This window comes from Rhyacophila brunnea, unplaced genomic scaffold, assembly GCF_057557595.1.
Source record: "Rhyacophila brunnea isolate RB1 unplaced genomic scaffold, BYU_Rbru_1.0 scaffold_15, whole genome shotgun sequence".
In the NCBI taxonomy this organism is placed as follows: domain Eukaryota; kingdom Metazoa; phylum Arthropoda; class Insecta; order Trichoptera; family Rhyacophilidae; genus Rhyacophila; species Rhyacophila brunnea.
In genome coordinates, this window is record NW_028232806.1 from 18,430,866 (window position 1) to 18,456,840 (window position 25,975).

Sequence of the window (25,975 nt, forward strand, 5' to 3'; positions counted from 1 at the left end):
ATTAAAACATTAGTCACTGTCAAGAATATAATTGTGAAAAAATACACGTGCGTACAACAAACTCAGTCAAATAATGCTCCACAAAAAATGCGTCATTTAGTTTCAATGCTATTCTGCCGTCTGTTTCCGACACAAACGTTGACGGCGATACTGCATGCGTACAATTTACATATTGTAATAATTGTAACCGTACAACCGATATAACCAAAACAAGAAAACTAAAAAGAAATTTAATATCTCCGCTTTAATTTCATTATCTACTTACGGATGGAAGAATATATTACGTGCACTATTTGTGGAGTAGATAATATTGCATTATGTACCTACCTTTTAATATGATGTTTATCAATTTGTCGCATTTTTTACAGTAAAGTTATAGAGCTTTCATCACTAACTACTTACCTGTCCCTGATGGTTCTAATTAGTAATTAGGCTATAGGCCAGAGATGGTGAACCTATGACACGGCGTGTCACTTGTGACGCGTGTGCCATATTGTTTGGCGTTCGCAAAAGTTAAGTAGTTTGTTGTAGGTACTTAATAAGTTATCTAAAATCTACTGAGATTTTTAATTAATGTACTTAATCTGACAGTTTGTCTATGAATAAAAAAACTAACACTATACTTATCTTCCAGATTTTTCATTCTGTTAGATAATTCATTCAACGGTAAAAATTGGTAAACCGCTATTTTCACTATTTTTGGTAAGCATAATATAAACAATTATTTTCGTCGATGAATTATTTAAAATCGAGCGCCGAATCATCGCCTTGGTAATAATTTAACTGAACAAGTTTAAGTATCTCTAAAAATTGTCTAAACTATAAGCCGCATCTTTAATTTTATTATCTTCTAAACTTCAATAATAAACCGCGAATAAATCTAATTGACATTAGACAAACAACAAATTTAATATGTCACTAATTTGCAAAAAAAAATATTTCTTTATAAATATTGAGTATATAAATTTATAAAATTATTAATATTATGGTTCTTAATATTTGTTGGTAAATATACAACATACATTAATTTTGGCACACGTGTAAATAAAGGTTCGATGCATCTGCCATTGGGCACTATGAGGGTTGACCTGGGGTTGACATTATTATTATCTTGTAAGTTGTAATATTCCGGACGTCCATATGCTCTGTCTGATGTGTAGTGAAAAATCTTGATGTGCGGTTTTATGCTTGCGATGGGAACTCTCTTAGGCATATTATTTTATATAATAGGATGAGTTTCTAGTTTTTCTTAATGCGATTTGAATATTGCTTCCAAGCTTCAAGTTTACCAGTCCGGCGGTAACAAACACTCGATTTTATTACATTTTCGAGAGCTTTCGCATTAAAGACTTAAGTTTAAGTGTTCATGAAGAGAAGTATTATTTTAGTAAGCAATATTGCCATGCTTATTAAATTTAATTAGCCAATAATACCGGATTCGTTTATGGTTCAGCGATCATAACTAACCAGCAATAGACTAAACTGAAAATATAGCTGAACTGTAACACTGTGAGGTCTGCACGCCTAGTGAACACTACCTCACACCCAGGTCATTTCGACAGATCATACTAATTAACACTACTGGATGAATGTCTCCAGAGCGGACTGTTATATATAAAGTTACGTTAATTATTAATTAAGTACTTACATAAATAAAATACTTATACATATATTCTTTTTAATTATAACAGCACATGGGGCCTAATATCAGTAGTGTAGAAAGTTAGTAGTAGAAGTGAAACAATCACAAACACTGAGACTTAGAGAAAATCAAATAAGTAAATAATATTTTGTGACCTCACTGGTAATCAAACTCGGAGCCCCGGGATGAGATGCCAGCGCCTTATACACTGGACTTCGAGGGCCAAGCAATATTATTAAAAACCATACAAAAATAATATTCAAATAGCAAACATAAATAATAGGAAATGCTTTCAAATTACGTATTGCCACAATATTGATCATAATTGTTACTTAACGATATTTTAATCTTCATGTGGCCACAGGAATTGGGTGACGTAGAATGCCGAGAGGAGTGTTGAACGCGTTGAGAAGACCGTTTGACAGTCAACAACTAATATGCAATTTGTATTTTTTTCCATTTCTGAGTAGGGGGTCTGAACCAGAAATCCGTTCCCCCTCCACCTTGTGTGCGATCCTGCGTATCACAGTTCAGCGTGAGCTATTGTATTGGAAACATATGACCGTATAGCATTGATATCACATTCATGTCTGAATAAAACACTTAAAAAAACGTAATGTAGAAGCCACCGGAATACCAGGGAAAGACAGAAGAAAAAGGTGGATACGTTAATAAATTAGAAATACAATCATATCGTATGTATTTATAAAGTATATTTCTGAATGTTTCAAAAGCTCGTAAATATACATATAAATTATCAAATTCATATTCTTTTTGAATCTAATAAAATGGTAACATTATGTCTGCAAACAAGCGTCGCATCTAAATGGTTTTATAACATATCTACGTACAACTTATTTCATGATCTCAATGATATTCGATACGGCCATCTCTTTTTGTTACAACAGCTCACTGTGGACTGTGGGGTATGGCGAACTGCATACGAACAATCTACATGTAACCGATAGTACAAAACATAAAATATATTGTAGGTTAAACATCCCTGTTTTGACATTAAAAACATAACAACAACAAAATGAAACAGCCTCCTCGAAAATGGTTGTTGAAAATGAAATGTGTTCCTGCAACGATAAATCAAAAATTAGGGCATCTTTGTTTACTAAGGACATGCTCAATAATTCTGATTTCATAGAAATAAAGCAGGGTTGTCAAGCTAAACATGTACATATTTAATGATTTATATTGTAAAGCGTAATGTGTTTATCTAATATGTGCTACCAGTGCTCATGTATTCATATGAAACATGGACCCTCATTAGAATAAATTTTAAAAAAAACTACGTGCCATGACTGCCATGAATAAGTGCATGTTGGGAAGACAACAATATATCTTCTTCTTATTGTGCCATCCCCTAGCGGAGGTCGGCCACCATCAAGGCGATCTTATCTTTGTCGTCTGCAACCCGGAACAGTTCGGCGGAGCTGCACTCGTACCAATCACGGAGGTTCTTAAGCCACAAAATGCGGCGCCGTCCTCTGCTACGCTTCCCATTGATCTTTCTTTGAATGACAAGTTGGGGAATGCTGTATTTTTGTCCTCTCATAATGTGGCCGAGGTATTGTAGTTTCCTGGTTTTGATACTACGTAGAACTTCTCGGTCCTTCCCCATTCGATTGAGAACTTCAATAATTGTCACCCGGCCAGTCCAAGGAATTTTGAGGATGCATCTATACAGCCACATCTCGAACAATATATACCAATGGATAAAAATGTTGGTAGACAAAATTACGTGATGTGATAGATGTCTACGAGCTGGTTATGTGGTAATAGACCAAACATGTCACTCGTCTAATGAAGAACCGCTGGACAAATTAATGCCGCCAAATAATGATACATTAGACTTATTAGAGCATTCCCCAATAGTTTTATAATGGAAGAACTCTTGAAGCGTTTAGTAAAATCTCGCGAACCCCTACCTAGCTGGTCCAAAAAGAAAAATTACAAAATACAATCAAAATGCCACCTTTTAGGTATTATAGTTAGTCACAGTTTATATGAATACAGTTAACTTACAGAGAGATACATAGTGCCGCAGGCAAAAAAATCACCAACATAGAATCTACTCAAAAAAGATAGATTAGTCGCACTCCTCACTTAATTTTCTGCCTTCCTAACTACTCGCACGGTTATTTTTTTTGAAAAAAAATATTAAAAGAGTAATCCATTCATTACCTTCACTTCGGATAGGTACACGATTTATATAAACATACATCCACATTGTTCAAAACTACAAAGCTAACGTGATTAATAAAATATGCATTAATCGCATTAAATGCTTCTTTTCTATATCTACACATAACATTAACATGCAAATTTTAAAAGATTTGATAGAAACAAAATGAGCAGTGTGTAGAAGGCGGTGATAATCAATAATGATAACTGACGTAAAACTGTCTACGTCTAACCTAACATTTCAAAATACTTACTGTAAAGTTTTAGATTCGACCACGTTAAAACATGTGATTACTCTATTAGATATCAAAAAGGTTTCAAGTTCAACAAATTCTTTCGAATCCCTGGTATAGCTCACGGAACCCCAAGGTTTCGCTAATTCCGGTTGGGGACCTCTAGGCCCTAGAGGCATTAAAATTCCACAGGGCCGTCCAAGAGCCCTATAAACCCGACCATTTGGCATACGTTCACGACAACTAAGAGCAGAGCTGGCGACTGAGAAAATCGGAATGACCGCAGATATCATGGCGTCACTCTAGGAAAAAATCTTTTATTTTGCCTACAAACTGAATCATTGATTGTAAAGAGTAAACCAATATTTTTAAAACGGTCCCGGCTTGTACCGATGTATGTAAATTTTTCGCCGTAGTTAGAAGAACTAGAGTAGTTATAGCTTTATCCAGCACTAGAGTTCTTCCCGGATGGTGATAATGATATGAATCTGTCAAATTATCCTTAAACCATAGTCATTAATAGATAACTATTACTATCTCTAAAATGGTAGATATCTATCCGGATATTTTCGTTCATAAAAATATCACTTTATAAATTATTCTACTAATAGCTATTAGTTTGAAAAAACCTCAAAAATTTCGATGTACCTATGTGACAGCCCTGCTCCAACCACATGTCACATGATTTATCTGTTCTACTATGCGACATTCTGGCCCGCATTTGTAATTCATCTCTTTCCAATATGCGCATTATTCGTGTTTGTGTCTCACTCATATTTGGATAGTTCTGGCTTCCAAATAAATTGATAAATCTATAAGCTGGTACTCCTTTTGATTATCTGTATATTGGTCTGAAGTATACGTGGTATAAATTGATAATTCCCATCAAATCCTAAAAGGGGGTACATACATATTTGTTTCGATTTTTTTAATATACAACCCACACCGTCTATACTCTACCTACATAATAATATAATAATAATTATTATACCAGTCGCCGGCCTAGGTCAATGGCTTTCAAATATTTCCGTTACGGCGCCCTTCGGATATATTATATAATAGTAGGTATACGTCATATATTTTTATATGCGAGCTAGAGTCAAATTATGTAGGTCTTACTTGAGTCCAAGTGTATTCAATTGGAATGATCATACTTGATTACAATTGAATTCACTTGGAAACAAGTAATTTAGTATGTAGGTACGCACAAAATATAGTATGTACGCGCATTTTTGAGTTTTTTTTCTCAAAAAATGCCAGCTAAACAGATCAGATCTGCCTCTAGAAAACAAAAACTCGGTTTTACATTTGTTATGTGGATTTGCCAAACGAATAATGTTTCTTTCGCTGTGGTGTGTAAGAGCTTTTTCTATAAATTATCGTGGCAATCTATGAAGAATATTATTTGTATCATTTTACTCTTCCAAATTCCCCTTTTTTAAGGTACTAAATTCCTAAACTATACAGGTATGTCCAACGCATCGATTGCGATCAATCGCAGGGTGGATTTTGGTCTGGTCTCTAAGTACTAATTGGATTAAGCAAATCTAATTGGTGATTCTAATCGGGTGCAATTGAAATCAAATAAGACCCTGCGTCGACGCACGCCGTCGCACGTCGACTGCAATGCCGTGTGTCTGCAGCCTTAGCGATAGCGCTCATAGAACGCGTCGAGCGGGCGAAGTCGGCGAATGCAGTGTTTATTCATAACCATAATCACACGTCTGTGGCTGTGTCAAGTGGCTGACATCCATTTCTCGTAAAAATAAAATCTGTTAATACAAACCTCAACTACTTGGAGGCCCATATGATCCTATTAGGATCGGACATGGTCGAAAGAAAAAGAATGTAATAAGCGGCCCAAGCAGCACAAAATAATTATTTTTACAGTGTCTCTCATAACAAAGCAATAAAAATATTATATTATTTCGGGGCTTGTCATTAATATTTACGACGACATTATTCAACCAGCGATAAACTGAACACGCAATAAAATTAAACAATGACTTCTCTGTAATTGAATAATTGCTTTTCGCCCGTCGATCGACGAGGCCTCAAGCAGCGTAATTTTGGTAGCCGTGTTCAATGAATGGACTTCTTTGTATTTTCATTAAATCGTATCGCCGAGAAGCGAAAAACGGTGACTCATGCGGCACGCGGGGCGCAAGGCATCGTGAAGTCCAGTGGGCGCTGGCGTATTTGATTACGTTGTATTTTTGATGATTTACGCGCCACTTGTAGAAATTTTGCGCGAGCGCCGCACTCTCTGCGTCAATGGGCTTTGTGCCTTAGATCACTCACGGCCTGCCGCAGGAGTGAGAGAAAGGGAATATGTAAAATTCCTCTAAACTGAGGCATAGTTTACGCCACCCTTTACACACTAGGAGAATAGTTTGATGATGAGTGCAGTGAGTGCCCAAAAGAAATCTAAAACTTAAAATTTTCACAACGAATGGGAAATTGATTAGGTATTTCTTTGTGATGGTGAAAGACAGATGTGGAAGATTTTGGTAGATCACTGCCGGTTGTGATACTGGTTAGTAGATCACATAGGTACTACTTGACGTTGGACAGCCTGATGTACAGTATTAGTTATGAATGAACGGATGAGTATTATTTTAGCCTATTTTTTATTAATTCATAAATATTGTACCTACACACATCTTTTAAAAATGTGTTATTTTATTTATTTATTAAGTAGGTAGCTGTAATTATTATTGACGGGGTTTTTAATATTAGTTATATACCACAAAGGATAAACGTGGCTTATATATATATATATATATATCTCAGAAATCGGGAGCATCAGTTGTTTGTTCTCCCAAGGAGCAGAACTAGCCTGCCATTGGTGATGGCCACAGAACAGATAATAAATAGAATACCGATTGGCTATATTCAATACGCCGCACGTTAAAGCAGGGTTTTTGAATGTGTGAGTGTCCTACGAAAATGAAGCACGCATTATGCACGTGCAATAGTGTGTGTAATACACCAACATTAAATGAGCGTAAATGCATAAACCGAGAGCAGTTTTCAGTATTAGACGTACAGAATATTCTTGACATATGTGTAAGTTTAACCCGGATTCTTCCTTACTCGAGACGGTTACCTGCTACCGCCTTACCCGTTGGGTATTTCAGTTCCCATTATTTCTGAGTTCCCTGGTGATGGCAATTGGGAGGGCAATAACTCTGTTCAACCAAATAGCTTCGGATGTTAATATATTCCACCTACGCGATAATGCGCATAGGAGGGCGTTGTTTTATAAATTCTTAAAATAAGGTCCACTTAGATTAAGCTCATTCGGTGTGCTTATATGCTTTATAATTTTTATAATTCTTGTACCTTTTACTTTACTTTTCATACTATTTTGTGATATTGCATATATTTATTTATTCTTTAAAAAAAAATGAATTAGAATTTGAAATTTAAATTTGACTGCACTTATTGTTCTATATAAATCCTGGATATTAATCGGTGAGTCCGAGAAAGCCACGGCGTAGGTACACTTTAAATGCCATGGGCTTTTACAAATAATCTAGTTTAATCCTGCCACGCAGTTGCACATAATATACCTACTAATAAAAACATTAAATTTACAATAATTACATATCAATACCCGCGCTAAATGAAAGTCAACGGTCATTTATAATTTGCAATAATCTGAACTTGTATCGGTTATCGGCTTATTGGAATATCAGTAGTTTTCTTTTTCAATGCAGTGCAGTATTTAGTGGATGGCACAGCACATAAAATGTTTTCATAATTCACATGTTTTGGACATTGTTTTCACGTCTAACCTGTCTATACATCGTAATATATATATATACATAATAGTAGATCAGTGCTCTGCAACAAGTGTGCCCTGACACACCAGCAGAGACGTCCCGTGGGGGTAGGCAGATTGAGCGTCGCTTGGGGGCTTCAGTTACTCGAAGGGCGGCAAATCGAGGAGAATCATTTGGTATATATAGACATAGCTACAATTATTTTGTTTACATGCTTACAATAATAGCATAGTAAAAATGGTGTGGAAATAATAAATCTGTGTATTGCTAAATTTAATGGTACAAACCAAATGTGTGTAAAATATGTACTACATATCACATCAGACTCTGATGATTTAATTAAGTATGTTTATTCACTTTTTATATCTAAATTTAATTTTTAATGTTTTAGTGGTACCTACCTATATATTTTGTTACCAATGTATCCACACAATAGATTTATTAGATATTGGAGTCATAAAAGGGTGATAAAATATACTGTATACAAATGGGGCGGCATTTTGGCGCTCCCTAGGGGCGGCAATATGTCTAGGGACGTCACTGCACACCAGTAATCCCTGCCCCATTGTATCTATAAGAAGAAACATCACTATAACTATAAAAAATGCCGAAAATGATACAAAAGCATTTTCCCTACAAATTTGAGAGGAATTTATTTACTTCAACGACAGGGGGTTAAAACTGAACTTCGCCGAAATTTCATTGGCTATTTAAGGCTGCAAACACACGGAATTGCAGTGGACGTGAGTAGACAAGTCTTATTTTATTCCAATTGCATTCAATTAGAATCACCAATTGGAAGCCACGCGCTATCGGTCCTAACAGTTACCGTAGATGGGGCAAATCGCGAAAACTCGTAGATGAGCACCTGTAGTTAGTTACAGCTAAAATCCCGGTGATCATTGCTAGACTCAAAATGCGGAGTGTCTGGGTATGAAGAATAAAAGCGACAAAATGAGAAGGCTTAAACTAAGTATGTACCTAGTAAGCGGGATAAGAGTGGATATTAGTGGTATCGGCTAGATATTGTCAACCCCCCATGGGCAATCAGCTAGTCATTTACTATTTTACCACGTTTTTATTAGCTCGTATTCTTGTTTGTCCGGTACAGCTTTTTCTTGTGTGTCCAGTAGGTACATTTTTTTCTTGTTTGTCCAAGATTTTTATTGGACGATTGAAGATTTTTAACTAACTTCCCGACTAGCCAGACATTTTAAACTTTTAGAATATATCAGAACACGACGACAATGCATTCTTTTAATACTTTTAGCCATTTTTAAGCAGAATTGAATTAATTTTCAGTTAATTCTATTTTGTATGGAAAGTTATTATTGTCGGTTGCTAAGGGGGTCCTAGCAACTAAATTATTAATATATACGTGCGTTACTATGGAAATCAATATGAAATGTCAAAATAACATTTTAATATTCTATACTTAATATTTATTCAGTATTTCTATCAAGTACAATAAAAAGTTTTTATTAATACATATAAATTTAATAATACATTAATACATAGAACATAATACAAGTTTATATGATTCAATAGAAAATTTGAAAACGTGGTATATAATAAGTTCTTTTTATCCTGTAATTATTATAGATATTGTTTCGAAAAAAAGGTCCATAATATTTTTCTGTCTGCGCACATGCTGCAATCGGATGTTAAATAATTCACGTTCTTAATTTTTTTATATTGAATATTTTATCATAATGTCTTTATTGTTCGAGAAGTCCTTTCTTGTTACGATGATTTTCCCATCAATGATATTCCGATTTGGAAGGAATCTTAAACCATGTTTAGTAAACACCCATACCATACGGTATATGAAAATAATATAACTCATATAATATATAGATGGAATGAAAGCAGTGGTTTTCAAAATTCTTGATATTATGAGCCATTATTATATATATATGCAAGATACAGTAGGCACCATTCTAAGATATATCGTGGAATGAATCGTGAAATCCTCAACGGCAAATACCTCAATCGCCTTTGCAGCTTTTCAGACGACGTTATTGTTTTTGCGAAGGATCCAGGATACCGTCAAAACAGAATACAGTACGTACCTTGGAAATGAAACCCGCAAAGTAGATTTAAAGATAAAAAAAATCGAATACAAAAGTAATAATAAACTGCTTTGTTGAACCAAAGTAATCTGTACCTTAGAGATTAGATCATATTCCATACTTTTTCAGGAGCAGTTTTAACATAGTTTATATAATCTAGTTAAAATACTCACTCGCGCTCTGACTACAATTCTGCATGTTGGACTTCCACATTTTTGCAATTAATCTTTTTGCTATAGCTTAAAGAAAAATTACTTAAATTGGACATAGGTACACTCTTTAAGCTCTAAAGTATAATAAATGGACTTCCGTCGTTTTAGAAGTAGGTATCTTGAAAACCATGTGACATTGGACTCCCAAATTTTCAGCATTAAGAGAACGTGAATACCTACCCATTTAAGGGGGATGCTTATACTATCAGAGGCGAAAAGAGGCACGTAACGGAGAAATACGAAGCTTGCGATTTGAGATTTTTTTTTGATAATTTACAATTTCAACTGTAGTAATTAATAAATATGTATCTGAAAACACTAAAAAGATTTTTAATTCTTATTTAATTTAAAGATAAACTGGCAATTGTAAAAAAATGTAATAAAATGTGAATTCGTTGCAGGGTCAAATCTTATTATTATATTATATTTTATGGCCATATTTATTATTAAAATTTAGTTTATTAATTTTTAGATTTTTTGTCGTTTAGATTTTTGACTAATTCATCGTTTTAATATTTTTTATATATATTTTAAAAAACATCGATTTTTATAAAAATATAAATGTGTATAACTTGAAATCCTTTTTATTTATATCAAATTTTATTTTAGGCATGGTCACAATATTGAAGCTCGAGTTGATATAAATAAAAATAAATCCCCCTTAATCAAAAATTATAAAAATGTGAGTTCCGCACTTTTAGCTCTAAGGTACCTACAGCAGTTATTCTCATCAATGTTACTAAAATTGAGCGGATCAACAAATTAATAAGTCCATATCAACATCAACAATGTTAATTTACGGTGATAGTTTTACTGAAACGTGTCGATATAAAATCACTGATTGACCGTTCGGAAGTGACGCTATATTCTGACTTCGACTCCGTTCGTAATTTCTGGTAAATGGGAAAAGTAGTTTCATTCTCAATTCTTCAAGAAGATAACCCTCGAATAATACGATTCTAGAATTGCTCTCTTTAGCGCTGGTTATCGACGACTGAGTAATAAATACTGATATTATTACAATAAAGACATATACTTAACAATCATATTATTGTTTTTGAAGCTTTTTTTAGAAGAGGAATTTTAAATTTAAACGTAGGTATGTCTTCTTTTGACGAGGATTGATTAATAAATATAACATTAAATATATTTTGACTCTGTCCGTGCATCAACATCATCAAGAATAAATACACAAAAAAACTCTTACTTGAGACATTGCCATTGTTCATGACTTCAAATTTAATACCTATGTACATATTATTATAGTGTCCAGGTCCACCTCATTCATATAATATGACAAATTTGCATTGCACAAAGGTGGATAAAATTAAGCGATATTTAACAAAAGATAATATGTCAAGTACCATAATTTTCAAATATTGACAGCCCTCCACATACTATTTTCCTTTTCGATAAGGTAACACATAATAAATGTACTACCATAAAACAATAATATAAACAAATGCACCGACAATATTACAATACCTGTTTTACCTTATGCCATGTTCTAACATGGCGATTTTTGTCGTTCAACACGTGCAATGTTGAACACGAAATCAATAGGAATTTTCCCACGTATCGGCTTAAGTTGAACCGATAGTTTTAATCAACTTAATCAATATGTTGTCAAATGAAATGAACAAGTTTGATGTGCCGATGTGAGTTGTTATCACCTTAGTTACTCTAGGCAACTTGCTGGGCAAACAGAGTTGACTCGAATGACAATTCACCCTTGAAACAACAAAATTAGAAAGGTCCTAAGCTTCGTTCAATTCAACTTACAAGTTGATCAACATTGTTTAAATTTGAAACTTTCAGCTGTCATTCAACATACAGTTGAACAAGAAAAGTCGTCAGGTAAGAACTTGGAATTAGCCAATTCGTAATCAATAATATATCCATTACATATTTCAAATAAAAAGGTTTTTTGTATACATACTTACTGACTAAGTTAATTGAGAATCCTTCACCATATTTTTTGGTACAATTTTACTATAAGCCGAGGGCACATATAATCTCGTTTCGACTGCAACACGTTGAATATGTCGATGTGATTTTGTTATCATTCACAAAACATATGTAACTAAATGTACTTTCGCACACCGCAGAATTGCAACCTTTTTGTTTGAAAAAAAACAGCTGGTGTCGCATGCAACAAATTCCGCAAAACAGCACAGTATAAATCCCAAAATGTTCCTTCACGGAAGAAAGTTGCATATCGCACCCATTTTTTATTTGAGACTATATCCTAGTCGAGACGATTTTTAATGAGCGACTGGGCTTAGTATCATGTTTGACATTTTGTTATTAAGATTTTTTTCTAAATGTTCATTGTGCCTAGATAATTAATCCAAAATGTATTTTTACTTATTTTTATCTACGAAAATGTTTTTTTCATCGTAATTTAAAACTTTCTTGTGTTTTTCGACAGTGGGGGCAGCTTAGTCTCTTGAGGCGACCCTGGTCATCGATATGTTGATAAAACAATCTTTGTGTTTGAGAATAACTCGCTACTAGGGTCTTTTTTACTTTCAAATTTACATAGTTGTACAATGCGATGTAGTGAAAGGAAATGATAAATTATATGTTCCCATATATTGCAACGTGTTCCACAAAAAAATTAGTAAGACTATTAGAATATGTACCTCCGACAAAGAGTGAATTATAATCTTTGTTTTATAAAACAATCCACGTATGTCATGTTGTGTCAAAGATAATTTACTATTAGTTACTATTTTCACCATGTCTATAATTATTTCCTTTCAAATATCTTGGAAGCATGATATTTTTGCATATAAACTAGAGTATTAACAAAGTATTTTTTACTGTTAGAAACTAAGCAAGTACTTACCTATATTTATATTAATAAATGATTACACCTAATTATTAAATACACGCAGATTATAGTAATGTTAAATATTAAATTAAAAGCTGCTTCATCGGTAACATTATAGATGTCACTAGTGACTATTAATATTAATAATATTGTCATAAAACTCATAATAATAATAATATAATTGATCCCGGTTCGGGTATGGCCGGAGTGTTGGTGTTTCTTTATAGCTGAGAATTGGTTTAAATTTTGTAATAAACTCATGAAGACTCATTTTGTATTAGTGTCTGTACAAATTTTATAAGCTTTTTTTTCGACCATGTCTGATCCTAATAGGGTCATATGGGCCTCCACAGAGTAGAGGTTTGTATTAACAGATTTTGTTTTTTTTACGAAAAATGGATGTCAGCCACTTGCTCAACCTATTAGGTCCATAACCTTGACTCACACATAAATTGAAAAACAATATGTGTACTTGCCAGACCCAGGATTCGAACCTGAGACCCACGGCGTGATAGTCCAACTTAGAAGATAATAAAATTGAAGATGCGGCTTATAGTTTAAACAATTTTTAGAGATACTTACACTTGTTCAGTTAAATTATTACCAAGGCGATGATTCGGAGTTTGATTTTAAATAATTCATCGACGAAAATAATTGTTTATATTATGCTTACCAAAAATAGTGAAAATAGCGGTTTACCAATTTTTACCATTGAAGGAAATATAAATTATAACCAAATACCTACCTGCTCAATCAAGTGTTGGCGTATCTACCAGAGGAAGGGCGCGAGTCGCAGTAACGGTTCACTCAGCTCCTGTCTTTAAGCAGGCCGACATCGTGGGCCGGCTACTGACACTTCTTGACATAAGTACAAGGGCCAGGACCCACCCACCCACCCTAGGTATTAAAAAAATAATAAATACCAACCTAAAAACAGATCAAGGGCAAAGCAAAAAAGATAAATTGCTACTCGAAGGAACTGCATCAGCAATCAAAGCGCCGAGATCACACACGTATTTTTACCGAGAGAAAACCGTTCTCTGGTTTTTGTACGTATGGTGGACCTTCTTTCGTTTTTTTGATGATGACTTATGAATTCATAAACCACTAAGAGCCAACCTCTGTTTTTTCTTTGTTTGTTGTAAATATGTATACCTCACACGCCGAAAACCCAGCTCCACCGGAAGGAATCGACGACGGTCCAGGACAAACTTATCACACACCACATCATACTTCACATTGACCTCTGGCGGTCGTGAAGCCTCCATAGGTTGACTTAGAATCGCCAAACATTCTACAGACAAGTACCAGAGATAAAGGGGATAAAGGCCATGCGCCTAGGTGCCCCGCAGAAGAAGAATACCCCAAATAGTAAGTGGGGCCGGCTACATTTTTAATACTTATTATTATTGAATTAGGCTATAATCATCCTCTTTTTTTAAATAGATACCGCTCCGTCGCAAGTTGTTGTATATTGGACCCGTTTCCCAACCTCGTTACCTATGTACGTACATAATTTTATATTTATAACGTTTCAATTTTAAATCATTCGTTGCATCGTATTTCCTCAAATAATATTATGACATCTCAACTAGGATAAAGATCAGGATCTAGGATTTCTAGGATTCTTAGATCTAGCATTTTTTGATCATAATAAGTATTTGGCATGGAAAAATGTATCTAAGTTATGGCTTCTTTATTAACGTTTTTTGGTGCCTTCAACAGTTTTAAATGTGGTGAAAATCAGCTATATATTAAGTTTATTTATTCAGATATTTAATGAACGTAGGTCGGTACAATACAATGAAAAAATATGAGCATTCTTGGCGTTATAGTGATATAATGGTACAATGGTAATGCACTTTGTGTTATTACCTAATTATTATTACTTATCGTACGTTGTTAGATTAATTAATTCTTTTTTGTCTATTTTGAAATGAGTTTCTGCCTAAAGATGGCGGTGGTTTCTGGGAAAATATGGTGTAATTTTTACCCATAAGTACACTCATTTTAACAATTGTTCCTCTTTTTTTTCGATATGCAAAAAAGGTAGGTACCGACTTATTTATATTTATTATTAAAAAAATTATTTTAACGAAATCTATCATTTGTCTTCTGCCAAATAGCTTGTTTTCGTAACTCGTCCGGCATGTTTTTGTCAACAAAAGTTGGCAACACTGCTGACGACCGGTTCCTATGCCGAATACAGCATCAACGAAGAGTTTAATGGTATTATTATATCACAAAAACATTCATTTATTTTACCGTATCTTTTCATTGATATTGACAGATAAAGTTTAGAAATAATTTTGTAAAATCATCTAAAAATAATTACAAGATAAAAAGAACTTTTTATATACAACGTTTTTAAATTTTCTGCTGAATCATATAAACTTGACTTGCTAAATTAAACTATCAAAAAAAATTGTACTTGATAGAAATAATACTGAAATGTCATTTTGATTTCCATAGTAACGCACGTATATACCGATACACCAGTTCAATAGGGGAACAACTCATAAAACCTTGTTCTGAGATAATGGCGTTTGAATTTTTTGCAGTAATTCTTATTTTAATTTTAAAGCCTTGATTTCGATGAAAGTGTATGTTTTTTTGTATTTGATTTAGTGGAATTCATCAATGCACAATGAAATTGTACATTTTAATAACGAATTAACAAATAAATTTGATTATATAATGGAATTACTGATTAATCTTAGAAAGGATTATTCGATTTTATGACACATTCAAGAAATTTTTAATTATTGTTTTTGCTGAATTATAAAGAGAAGACCTTTCTACATCAAATGGCATTCTTAACTCAAAACCTTTAAATTTTGAGTTGTTCCCCTATTGAACTGGTGTATCGATACTTATTAATAGTGTAGTTGCTAGGATTAGGATGCATTGGCATCGTGTTCTGATATATTCTAAAAGTTTCAAATATCTAGCTAGTCGGAAAGTTAGTTAAAAATCGATTGCAAGATTTGTACCGGACAAACAACCACCGGACAAATAAGAATAAGAGCTAATAAAAACGTTGTAATGTATTTGATTCTTGTTCTTCCTGTGCCCTCTCCTTGTGGAGATCGGCCACAGTTAGGGCAATTGTCGCTTTATCGTTTGCTACTAGGAACAGTTTGGTGGATGGATATTTATTTGATAACTAAACGAAACTTCCAAACATATTATGTAGTTATGTCGTGTCAACTCGTGCATACTACCCGTATTCCTGTATGGTCATGGCAAGGGATTCCAATCCCGGGATTCCGAACTATTTTCGATACCTATGAATCCCGAAATTGGTAAACATAATCTCGAAACTTTCGGGATTGACTTTTTTATCAATTTTTATAGAAAATAAAATAAAAACGAAAATATAACAGAAAAAATACTTTTAATAACATATAACTATATTAGAATTAAAGTGAGTTTGAATGAAGTTTAATTCCCATATGTTGCAAATTCATTTTATTTTTTCACAGCGCGAACGCCACAGCTGTGTCCTGATTAGGGGTCATTAGATATAATTAGTAAGTTATTTAAATGTGGTAATTAAGATGTAATTAAATGCTCCTCAGCGAATCGGTTTAAAGTGATTCCACCATGATATCATACATTTTACGACAGTTTCATATTTGGCTGACTGCGGAAAGCGGAAAGCCCATAGTACAAATTATACTAGATTTATTTTTGACCGATTTTATCAATGTTATTTGTACATTTATAAAAATTTAATATTAACTATTGAAAATAATAGTTAAAATATTGTATAAAATATATTGTATTAAATATTGAAAATAATAAAATAATTTGACAATCCCGGGACCAGTCCCGGGATTGTCAAATTGTAATCGCGAAATCCCGGGATCAAAATTTTGGCTCGGGATTGGATTCCCTAGTCATAGCATCTTACTAATACCCGAGGGCCAAAAGTCTCGACGATTACTACTACTTTTGTGTTTCAGTATAGCACAGTATCAATAATAAATTAATATCACTTGTTAATTGTTGACGTAATGCTGGTATTAATAGGTGATAAGAATTCAGGTAATCACTGATAAGTCGATCAGTCAATAAACCTTAGTTGGTATCTAGAATAATAGGTATCTATAAACCACGTTAATCCTTTGTATTATAGTCTATTAATAAAACTAATATGGAAATCCCCGTCAACAATAATAACACTTGTGTAACAAATAAATAAAAAAAAAAACATATTTTTAAAGTTGTATGTAGGTACCTACATTGTATGGATTAAAAAAAAAAGCTAGATAATACTCACCTGTCCATTGATAAGTAATAAATACACTTCAGGTGTGTCCAACGTCAAGTAGTGTGTGATCTATTTGAACTGTCCAGTATAAAAACTGGCACTGAAAGTATTGTATTTGGCTGAGGACACCAATGAGGACACTGACAATTATTATTGTTTTTTACCATTACAATGAAATACTCAATTTCCCATCTATTGTGAAAATAATAAGTGTTGATTTTATTTCGCGAATTCGTTGCACCCATCATCAAACTATTGTCTACTGCACGACGGTAAGGTCAACTATGCATCAGTTTAAAGCGCGGGGACTCACATAATATTAGTAACTGAAGCGGGCCCCCAGGCCACGATATTTGGACCCCCCACAACCGATCGTTAAAGTTAACGGTTGTGTTAAACAGTTAAATTAAATGCAGTCCTACGGTAGTGTTCCCCAAATGTTATTCCGCGGAACTCTAGGGTTCCCTGTAAAATAAAGGGTATTCCGTGTATTTTTAACGATTTTTCGTATTTCTTAAATAAATCCACCTGAATTGTCGGCACTCGGCATCATAATATGAAGCACTTATCGCGACCCCTTTTGTGATAAATATATAAACATATTGGATAAATAGTCATTTTTATTAGTCGGGAAACACACTAAAAATAATTATAAAATAAAATTATTCTAGTCGTCAAATAGCAGGCGACTTTTTTACTATTGGAGAAAATTTGTGGTGTGTTTATCTCACTTAACTGGTCGACCTGCCACGTCGGGCCCCAGGCTAGAAGCCAATCATCCCTCAACTTGAGGGAGCCATGCTCTCACTGACGTGGCAAGACGTGAGTGTACGAATATAAATCAAATGATATGAGGCCACGCGGAGTTTCTCACGGGTAATTTAAAAAATACTTTCACGTAAGCTGGTCAGGGAAATAAAAAATGGAATGGCTAATGCCTCCCCTTTAAAATCTCATTTCAAGAATGTTATATTACAACTGAATGCGTTATATGTATACTCATATGGTGCGATAAATCAAAATTCATCCCGCGATCGACTCGTTCGAGATGCCTGCTATACTTGATTCAATAATGAATAATGATAAATACTTTTGGTAGATATTATATAATGTATGGTATATAATATATTATATAGTTAAGACTTTGATAAGTTAATACCGTCCTACTGATTGTTAATCGGTATATAGATAATTCACTGATTATACGCAGTTATTAATATCTAACACGTGTATTTACGTATGTATATTATGAAATTAATAATCCTGTGATAATAATACATTAATAATAATTATTGCTCTAATTGCCTAATTGATAGAAAGAACACAATGTTGGATTAACGTAATTGAAGGCCTTGGACGCTTAACGTATTTTAAGGTACGTAAAGTCCACATTTACTGACTTATCTCAGGGCCTTTTTTGCAATTAATTAATTGATTTGTGTAAACATGAAATAGGAAGAATGCTGTTTCCAATACCACTTATAGTTGACCGTTACGAAGATGGGTTTATATAACTGTTAACATAATTGATCAACAAAAAAACGTTATTTCAAAACAATTATAACGGAGTTCTACCACGTAAACGTCAGTTCAATTAATAAACAAATTTACGTATTTTCGTGTATCGTAATATACAAACGGATTTGTTTGTCGTTTATTATAGTTTAATTTACTCAACTTAGTGTCCGTAAAATTGTACGTATGCAACTCACCGTATCACTGTTCACCGTGACCTACTGTATCGCAAACAGATGGCCATATAACATTGATATAAAATTCATATATATATAAATAAAACGCTTAAAAATACGCAACAAAAACACCGGGATACAAGTGAAAAACAGAAAAAAATACAATCGTATCATTTATATAGAATTCTGAATGATTCAAAGGTAATTTAGCAAATAGGTGCTCATTTTTTTTATCTCAATGCTATAAGGCCATATATATCCAGCAGCGGCGAAGGGTGGAGGTAGGCTGTTAAGATCCACCATAAATAGTGCACATTAAACTTTGTTAGTCATATGTATTTGTTTTCATTGAAACAAGACTACAATTTACCGATGGTGTTAGTTAGTTTTTGAAATTCAATCAAACCCTGCGAAACCAAGCCATAATAAGTAATAGTCAAAAAATAGTTGTCTGTCTAAAAATACATACAATTAAATCACACATAACTTTGGATATTTATAGATAGAATAATATTTTTTTATCTATTACAGTTTGGTTAGGTAGGGCTTAATGAATTTAAAAAAATGAACCTTGTATATATATAAATATGTATTCTTAATCCAACGAAAATAAATAAATATGAATGAAAAAGTGTGCACATTTTGTCTTATCGCCCAAAATATACCAAAACTATTTTGGCTTGGTTTAGGCAGTGCTTAATTGATTTTAAAAAAAAACTAACCACCACCATCTGTAAATTGTAGTCTTAGTTCAATAAAAACAAATAAGTATGACTGACAAAATTTAATGTGCATTATTAATGGCGTGTCTTAACAGCCTACCTCCACCCTTCGCCACTGGTATCCAGTAAGACAGCTCACAGTGGACGATGGACTGTTATATGGCGAACTGTATGCGTGTAATATTACGCCATTGGCCATTTTGCTTTAACCTATTAGGATAAATTTGACAGGCACGGGAATGGAAGCCGCGACTCTCCGTTTCTAAAGCGAACACTTTACCATTCGACTCAATTTTGTTATACGATACTCAAAAGTGTATTTATGTAAGTGAAGTATTGTGGACAAGACGGTTATACAATTATTTAAAACAGAGTTCAGTGTGGTAAAATATTATATTTCTTTTCAGTATTCAGATGACATATTGTACGTACTAAAAAATATTCTTTTTTTATTAGTAGCGGGTACTGTAGGATGTACCTATCACAAAATATTTTATTTATTCGACGGTGTTCTCGTCAATCCAGTCGGTAAAGGAGCTAACCCTTGTGAAGACATCGGGAACTCCCTTGCCACATGGCTGACCCCAGGAGACAATTCCAATAATGCTTCCACCGGCAGTCAATGGGCCACCGGAGTCTCCCTGATGAAGTAAAAAGCACATAATATACCTGGGAAATTCTGGGACTATTTTCTTTGTCAAAATCTATAATAATCGCCACTACATTAGTATTGTTTTATTCAATACTGATCCAACAATGAATGTAAAATGGTTCTTATTTAAATCATTTTTAAACGCCGAAAACATTTTATTATTACACGTTATTAATTTAATATTTCGGCGCAAACTTTTATAATTCGTTTGACTTTGATTTTATAAACCTCGAAATATCCGAAAATGAAAAAAATGCTGTTCTTCACATAAATATAGCTATCATTTATTTGACAGATATATACATACTATATAGTTTTAATAAACGATTTAAAAATACAACATCCTTTATTGAATATACATATACCTAAAAACAAATAGTTTATTAAATTAGTAAGTGCAAGTACGTAATAATAACGAGAGGTCCTGACAACGGTTAGTAATTAAAGTACATAATTAATGCTTTGATTTAAAATACAAAAGCCGACTGCCAATAATAACGAAAGTTAAACAGCGTTTCAGAGGATATTTTAAAAATCACTAAACTTTGTCGCAATTTGATAGGACGCTTATAGCTTAGTGGCCAAGAGCACATGGGCGTGAATCATGCTGGGTGTCGTATTTTTTTCAAAATTTTTTTCCAGTTTTTATTATTATATTTCTCTGACGTGTTTTAAAAAAATATATATTGTTTTATTTGTCATGCGAACAAATGTATCTATTTTGTGAGATTCGATGAAATTTCCTCTAGAAGTAGGATCCAAGTACAAAAATACACTTACGTGGCATGCTCCTTCTCCAGCCTTGGTAAGAGTGCAGATCTGGCTTTCAAAGACAGGGTTAACTTCTTCCAAAGCAGTTTTGCAATCCTCAAAAGAGACTGTCTTCAGGTTGATGATTTGAAGGTTCTTTGGTGGGAGTCCAGGGTACTAAAATTTATTATTAGAATGTTATTTAATACTGCGACCAATTTTAAAAACTAGAAGTTCATTTTTCCATTTTTCTCAATGATACTAATCCGAATATTTGCTTGGAAGTGAAAAACCTAGTTTCTAAGGAAAAACCTATAGTCCAAAGTTTCATAATAGGTACTTGTATAGTTTCTTTTTTCTATTGAATGTTTTTACTATTACAGATCTTATCCGGACAAAGTGATTTGGTCTCCAAGCTCTGCCAGCGTAATCTATTTCTAATAGAATCGACTAATCGCTTATGTGGCGAATAGCAGGATACCGATCAAAACTTCTGGGGGTGTCCCCATATGTCAGTTAAAGTTTAACTGATTTCTGAAGTTCTTTCGTTTGCGACTTCGTTTTTGACAATGAACATTCTTAAATGATAACTTTGAAATCCTTACGGAGGTGGTGCCCCATCCTGACAGAGTGGCGGTGACATCTCCACCAGTTTCGGTTCTGCTAATTGGGATCATTTGAACTTTCTCGTTCATGACGATGTCTGATGAGGTAATGACAATAGCGACGTCATTGACGATCAATGTGGAGTCGTAGTCTGGATGAACAGCGATGCTGGACACTTTCATCTTAGTTCCTCCCATGATCTGGTTGGTTCCGACGTAGACGAAGGTGGTCGATGCTTTGCGTCTATTTACACAAAAAACAGGCGTTTTAATAAATCTGTATAGTAATATATATTGTTCATAATGCGGGACAATATTAATTTATTATGTTGGTATTTATGTTATATTGCTCAAGGAGAAATTCACGTATTTCTTCGTAGAAACTTAATTTTTTTAGGAGTTCTGCATCATTTGTAAAAACATGCAATGATAATATTCAACCTCCGTCGAAGGGACACCGTTGAAGAAGAAGAATCATACCAGATGATCGTTTAGTTTAGATCAATAGTGCACATGATTCAACTAAAAGTCACATTATCAAGAAAAAATCCTCAGTGATGTTTGATTGTAAATATTTCACACGTTGATTCATTGTGATGAGATTTTCTCGCAAATTAAATTGTTTTAAACTATTTTTTTAGAGAAGCCATGGAATAGTTTTCATGATTCTATTTGACATGATAACATGGTCTGGATAGCTCCGTAAGTTAGGACACAGACGAATTTTCGAAGTTGTCTTGAAACCCAGACCCCAGATTAATTAGTGTAAACAGAGGGCGTGTACAATTAATACACAGTACATTACATTTGTATTTTTTTTTGGTTTTATCAACCAGAATAATGTATGATTTTGCTGAAATGTACAGCGATGGAAAATACTGTTTTTATTCTTCAAAATCTTAACGTACCTACCTACCACCGAAAAATATTTTGAAGCACAAATGTAGTAAAATTCTACCCAATTACTATTAGCTCGATTATAAATTCTGTACCAATCAACTACGTTTTTAAATTTCATTCACAAGAATATATATCGATATGGTTGTAACTAATATAATATGACTAAAATTATAGGACAATAGATTTCATATAATAAGAAAGGAATTTGCATCGTGAGCTGATTGATGGTGTAAGAGGAAAAACAGCTTCCATTAAAGTAAAGAAGTACTATAAATTATTAACAGATTGAAGAAAATTTCTGAGGATGCCATTATCTTAAGCTAATTTATTGCTATGGAGCTGTTTGCAGCCAACAAGAGTTTATACTGCTAGGTGTAGGTAACTCAAAACTGTGTGTGCACAAAAAAGTGGACTCATGTATGATTTTTACGTCTTCATGAGTACAGCGAAAAATCAAACCTCATTGAATAGGACATCAGCTTACCCAAGAACACAGTGTGCAGCAGTGAGGATGGTGCGTTTGGAGATGATGGTGCCTCCGCAAAAGTGCATATTGATAAGAGTCCTGAGGGACACTTGCCATGGGACGGCACCTTCTTCGGCAACAGATCCACCCACGACACGCCAGTCCCACTCTGACTCAGCTGGAGCGCCTAGTGTTGGAAAAGACAACAATGTATTAAGGAATAAAACACTTATTACCTAACTACCTAATAAGCTGGTTGCAAGACTATTACAACCAGTTATAAATACCAACCGAAAAGATCGTACCCACATTTTTAGAATTGGTATACCGCATTCAATATTTGGGTTATACTGTTCTAAAGTTTCAACGCACTGGGTCTAAACCTATTTCGTGTCGGGATCTCTCTTTTAGTACCTGTGGTCATCCGCCCATATTATTGTAAAAAATCATAAAATAAAACTTTACATGTATAAACCACATATAATTATCATAAATCTTCTCTCATTTTGTCTATGTTTGCTTGTATATTGGCAATCTTCACATTTACTTTCATATTACAATTTTATGATGTGACTTGTCTTTGGGTTGAATAAAGATTTTATTAATCATACATAATTTTGAAAAACACTTTCTGAGAAAATATGTTATAACCAATAGAAAAAATCTTTTTTTTTAAAGTAAGCCACCCCGGCAGGGAATCGAACCCTGCATCTCCCGCGTCCGCGCATTACCTAATATATGCTACGCGGTGACATCTATTGTCTATTGGTTATAATATATTTTCTCAGAAAGTGTTTTTCAAAATTATGTATGTTCAATAATTAGAATGGTACATTCTTAAATCTTGTGAATTATTCGTTGAATAAGAGAAATAGTTAATTAAAGAATTAATTTTACAATATGAAGGCATTCACATCAACAACTGTTTCAGGGCTATGAACTCGTTCTCAGAATAGGTAAAAATATAACAAAAAATATAAGAAAAAAATATGCTCGTATGATTTTAAATTATCTGTCAAGGTTTCTTCTTTTCTTCCGACCATGTCCGATCCTAATAAGATTATATGGGCCTCCATAGAGTGGATGTTTGCATTAACAGATTTTGTTTTTACGAAAAATGGATGTCAGCCACTAGCTCAACCTATTAGGTACATACTTATACACAAATTGAAAAACAATTTGTGTACTTGCCAGACCCATGTTTCAAACCTGGGACCCACGACGATATAGGCCAACGGTTAATCCGCGCGGCCACCGTGGGACTGTCGACGGTAAGATAGGATAAAAAAATATGGCCTATGGTATGATGATAATTATGTATTAGTATACATAATCATCAGTTGACGTTGATCCACTATCTGTCTGATGAAAGCTTTTGAATAGTTATTTTTATCCCTCCCGATAATTTACGTTTATATTATCGTCTCTGTTCTGGCAGAACACACTAACTGAAGAATACTAGTTTTGAGTAATTTGACTTTGAAGTTGTTAAAATGTTTGAAATAATGGTCTATCATGTGAGTTTATTAAGTAATCGTAAAAAAGGTGACTTTAAAATAAAGACTGTTTATTTATTAAGAAAGTTTCCAGACGGTAAAGTTTGAAATAAGGAACATTTTGGTACTAACTCAATATGTAATTTTTTCGAATTAGTGTCTTCTGCCAGAACAGTGACATTATTATGTCTTATATTTTCGTCTAGTGGGTTTAAGGGCGGGTGTATAGTGAAGAATAACTACAAAAAAAAACTGATGAACGAGAAATTTTTTGCGATATTAAAGATGTCGTCAAACCGGTTTATGAAGATACATATTTATAGAATATCCCATACATAGAGATCTAGACTTTCCGCGTAGATCAAAAATTATGGTAGTTTATAATAATTATTGCAGTGTTTTCTACATTAATAATTAGATTAAATGTACGCAATTATCCGTTATCCTTTATCTCATTCATGAAAATAAGACGACTCACGGAAGAAAGATACCAAACCACTAAAGAGGTTTTTCTTAAACAGAATTCAATCAGAAAGAAAATGGAGGCTTGGGAGACCTAGACTATTGTAGTGATTGGATTACATGGAAAGATGCACAACATCTCGGAGGCTAATGAGTTGGTAAGAGTGTGGTAAACATTGGGAAGTTAAGAAGTTTTCTGGAGGTGGTCAGGTGCCGTATTGGATTGTCGCGAGAGAATTCTGATTATTGTGAGAGATCAAATTCATGTCTAAATAAAACAGTTACGAATACAAATGAAGTCAGAAGAAAATAGGTAGGTACCTATCGTTCTAATCAAATCTAATAAAATTGGAACATTACTGTCCGCAATGCCCCACGAACAATGCGTCATTTTTAATGTTATACGGCTATCTCTTACCGGTACGACAGTTCACAGTGATACGGCGAATTGTTATACGTATAATTTACATATAGCCTTGGATCGTAGTACCGATGGTGATTATTAAATTAATAAAGTATTTAAAGTAAATTTACCATGGCACACAGCGAACACTGCTACCAACAAGAGGATGCTTGTCTTCAACATGATGCTTTACAAAAAACAAACCACACTGATTGCTTGTTTTTTGTCGATCGTATTTATTCAAAAAAGATCTTGATAACGAAAGGCTTTGCTTATAGAAAAAATCTTACGAAATTACCTATGACGAAGTTGTTGATAAGTATTACAATAATAATTAAGGATGATGAAGTGTCGCGATGAATATCTGACAGGGAATTTGTTGACAGCGGCTTTGCGCTTCGTCTGTTGGAAAATTGATTAGGTATTCCTTATATCTAATAATTCGCAAATAAATTATACTTGTAAATGTTTCCCAATAACAATATTGAATATTTATATTAAATTCCACAATTTACATTCGGTCGCTATTTCGGTTTTGAAATAATTATTAAAACAGTGTTACTGCGTTATTCCTCA

The 25,975-nt window shown here is 33.6% G+C and overlaps 1 protein-coding gene across 1 annotated transcript; it reads right to left on the reverse strand.

Moving 5' to 3' along the window:
* Nucleotides 1-20,041: 20,041 nt before the first annotated feature.
* Nucleotides 20,042-25,609, reverse strand: LOC147074988 (chymotrypsin-2-like). Its single transcript, XM_085942747.1, has 5 exons — nt 25,531-25,609; nt 23,057-23,225; nt 21,673-21,916; nt 21,098-21,244; nt 20,042-20,306 (listed from the first exon to the last, which is right to left on the reverse strand). The coding sequence occupies exons 1-5, from the start codon at nt 25,580-25,582 to the stop codon at nt 20,163-20,165; spliced, it is 756 nt and encodes a 251-aa protein (XP_085798873.1). The 5' UTR covers nt 25,583-25,609; the 3' UTR covers nt 20,042-20,162.
* Between the last annotated feature and the right edge of the window lie 366 nt (nt 25,610-25,975).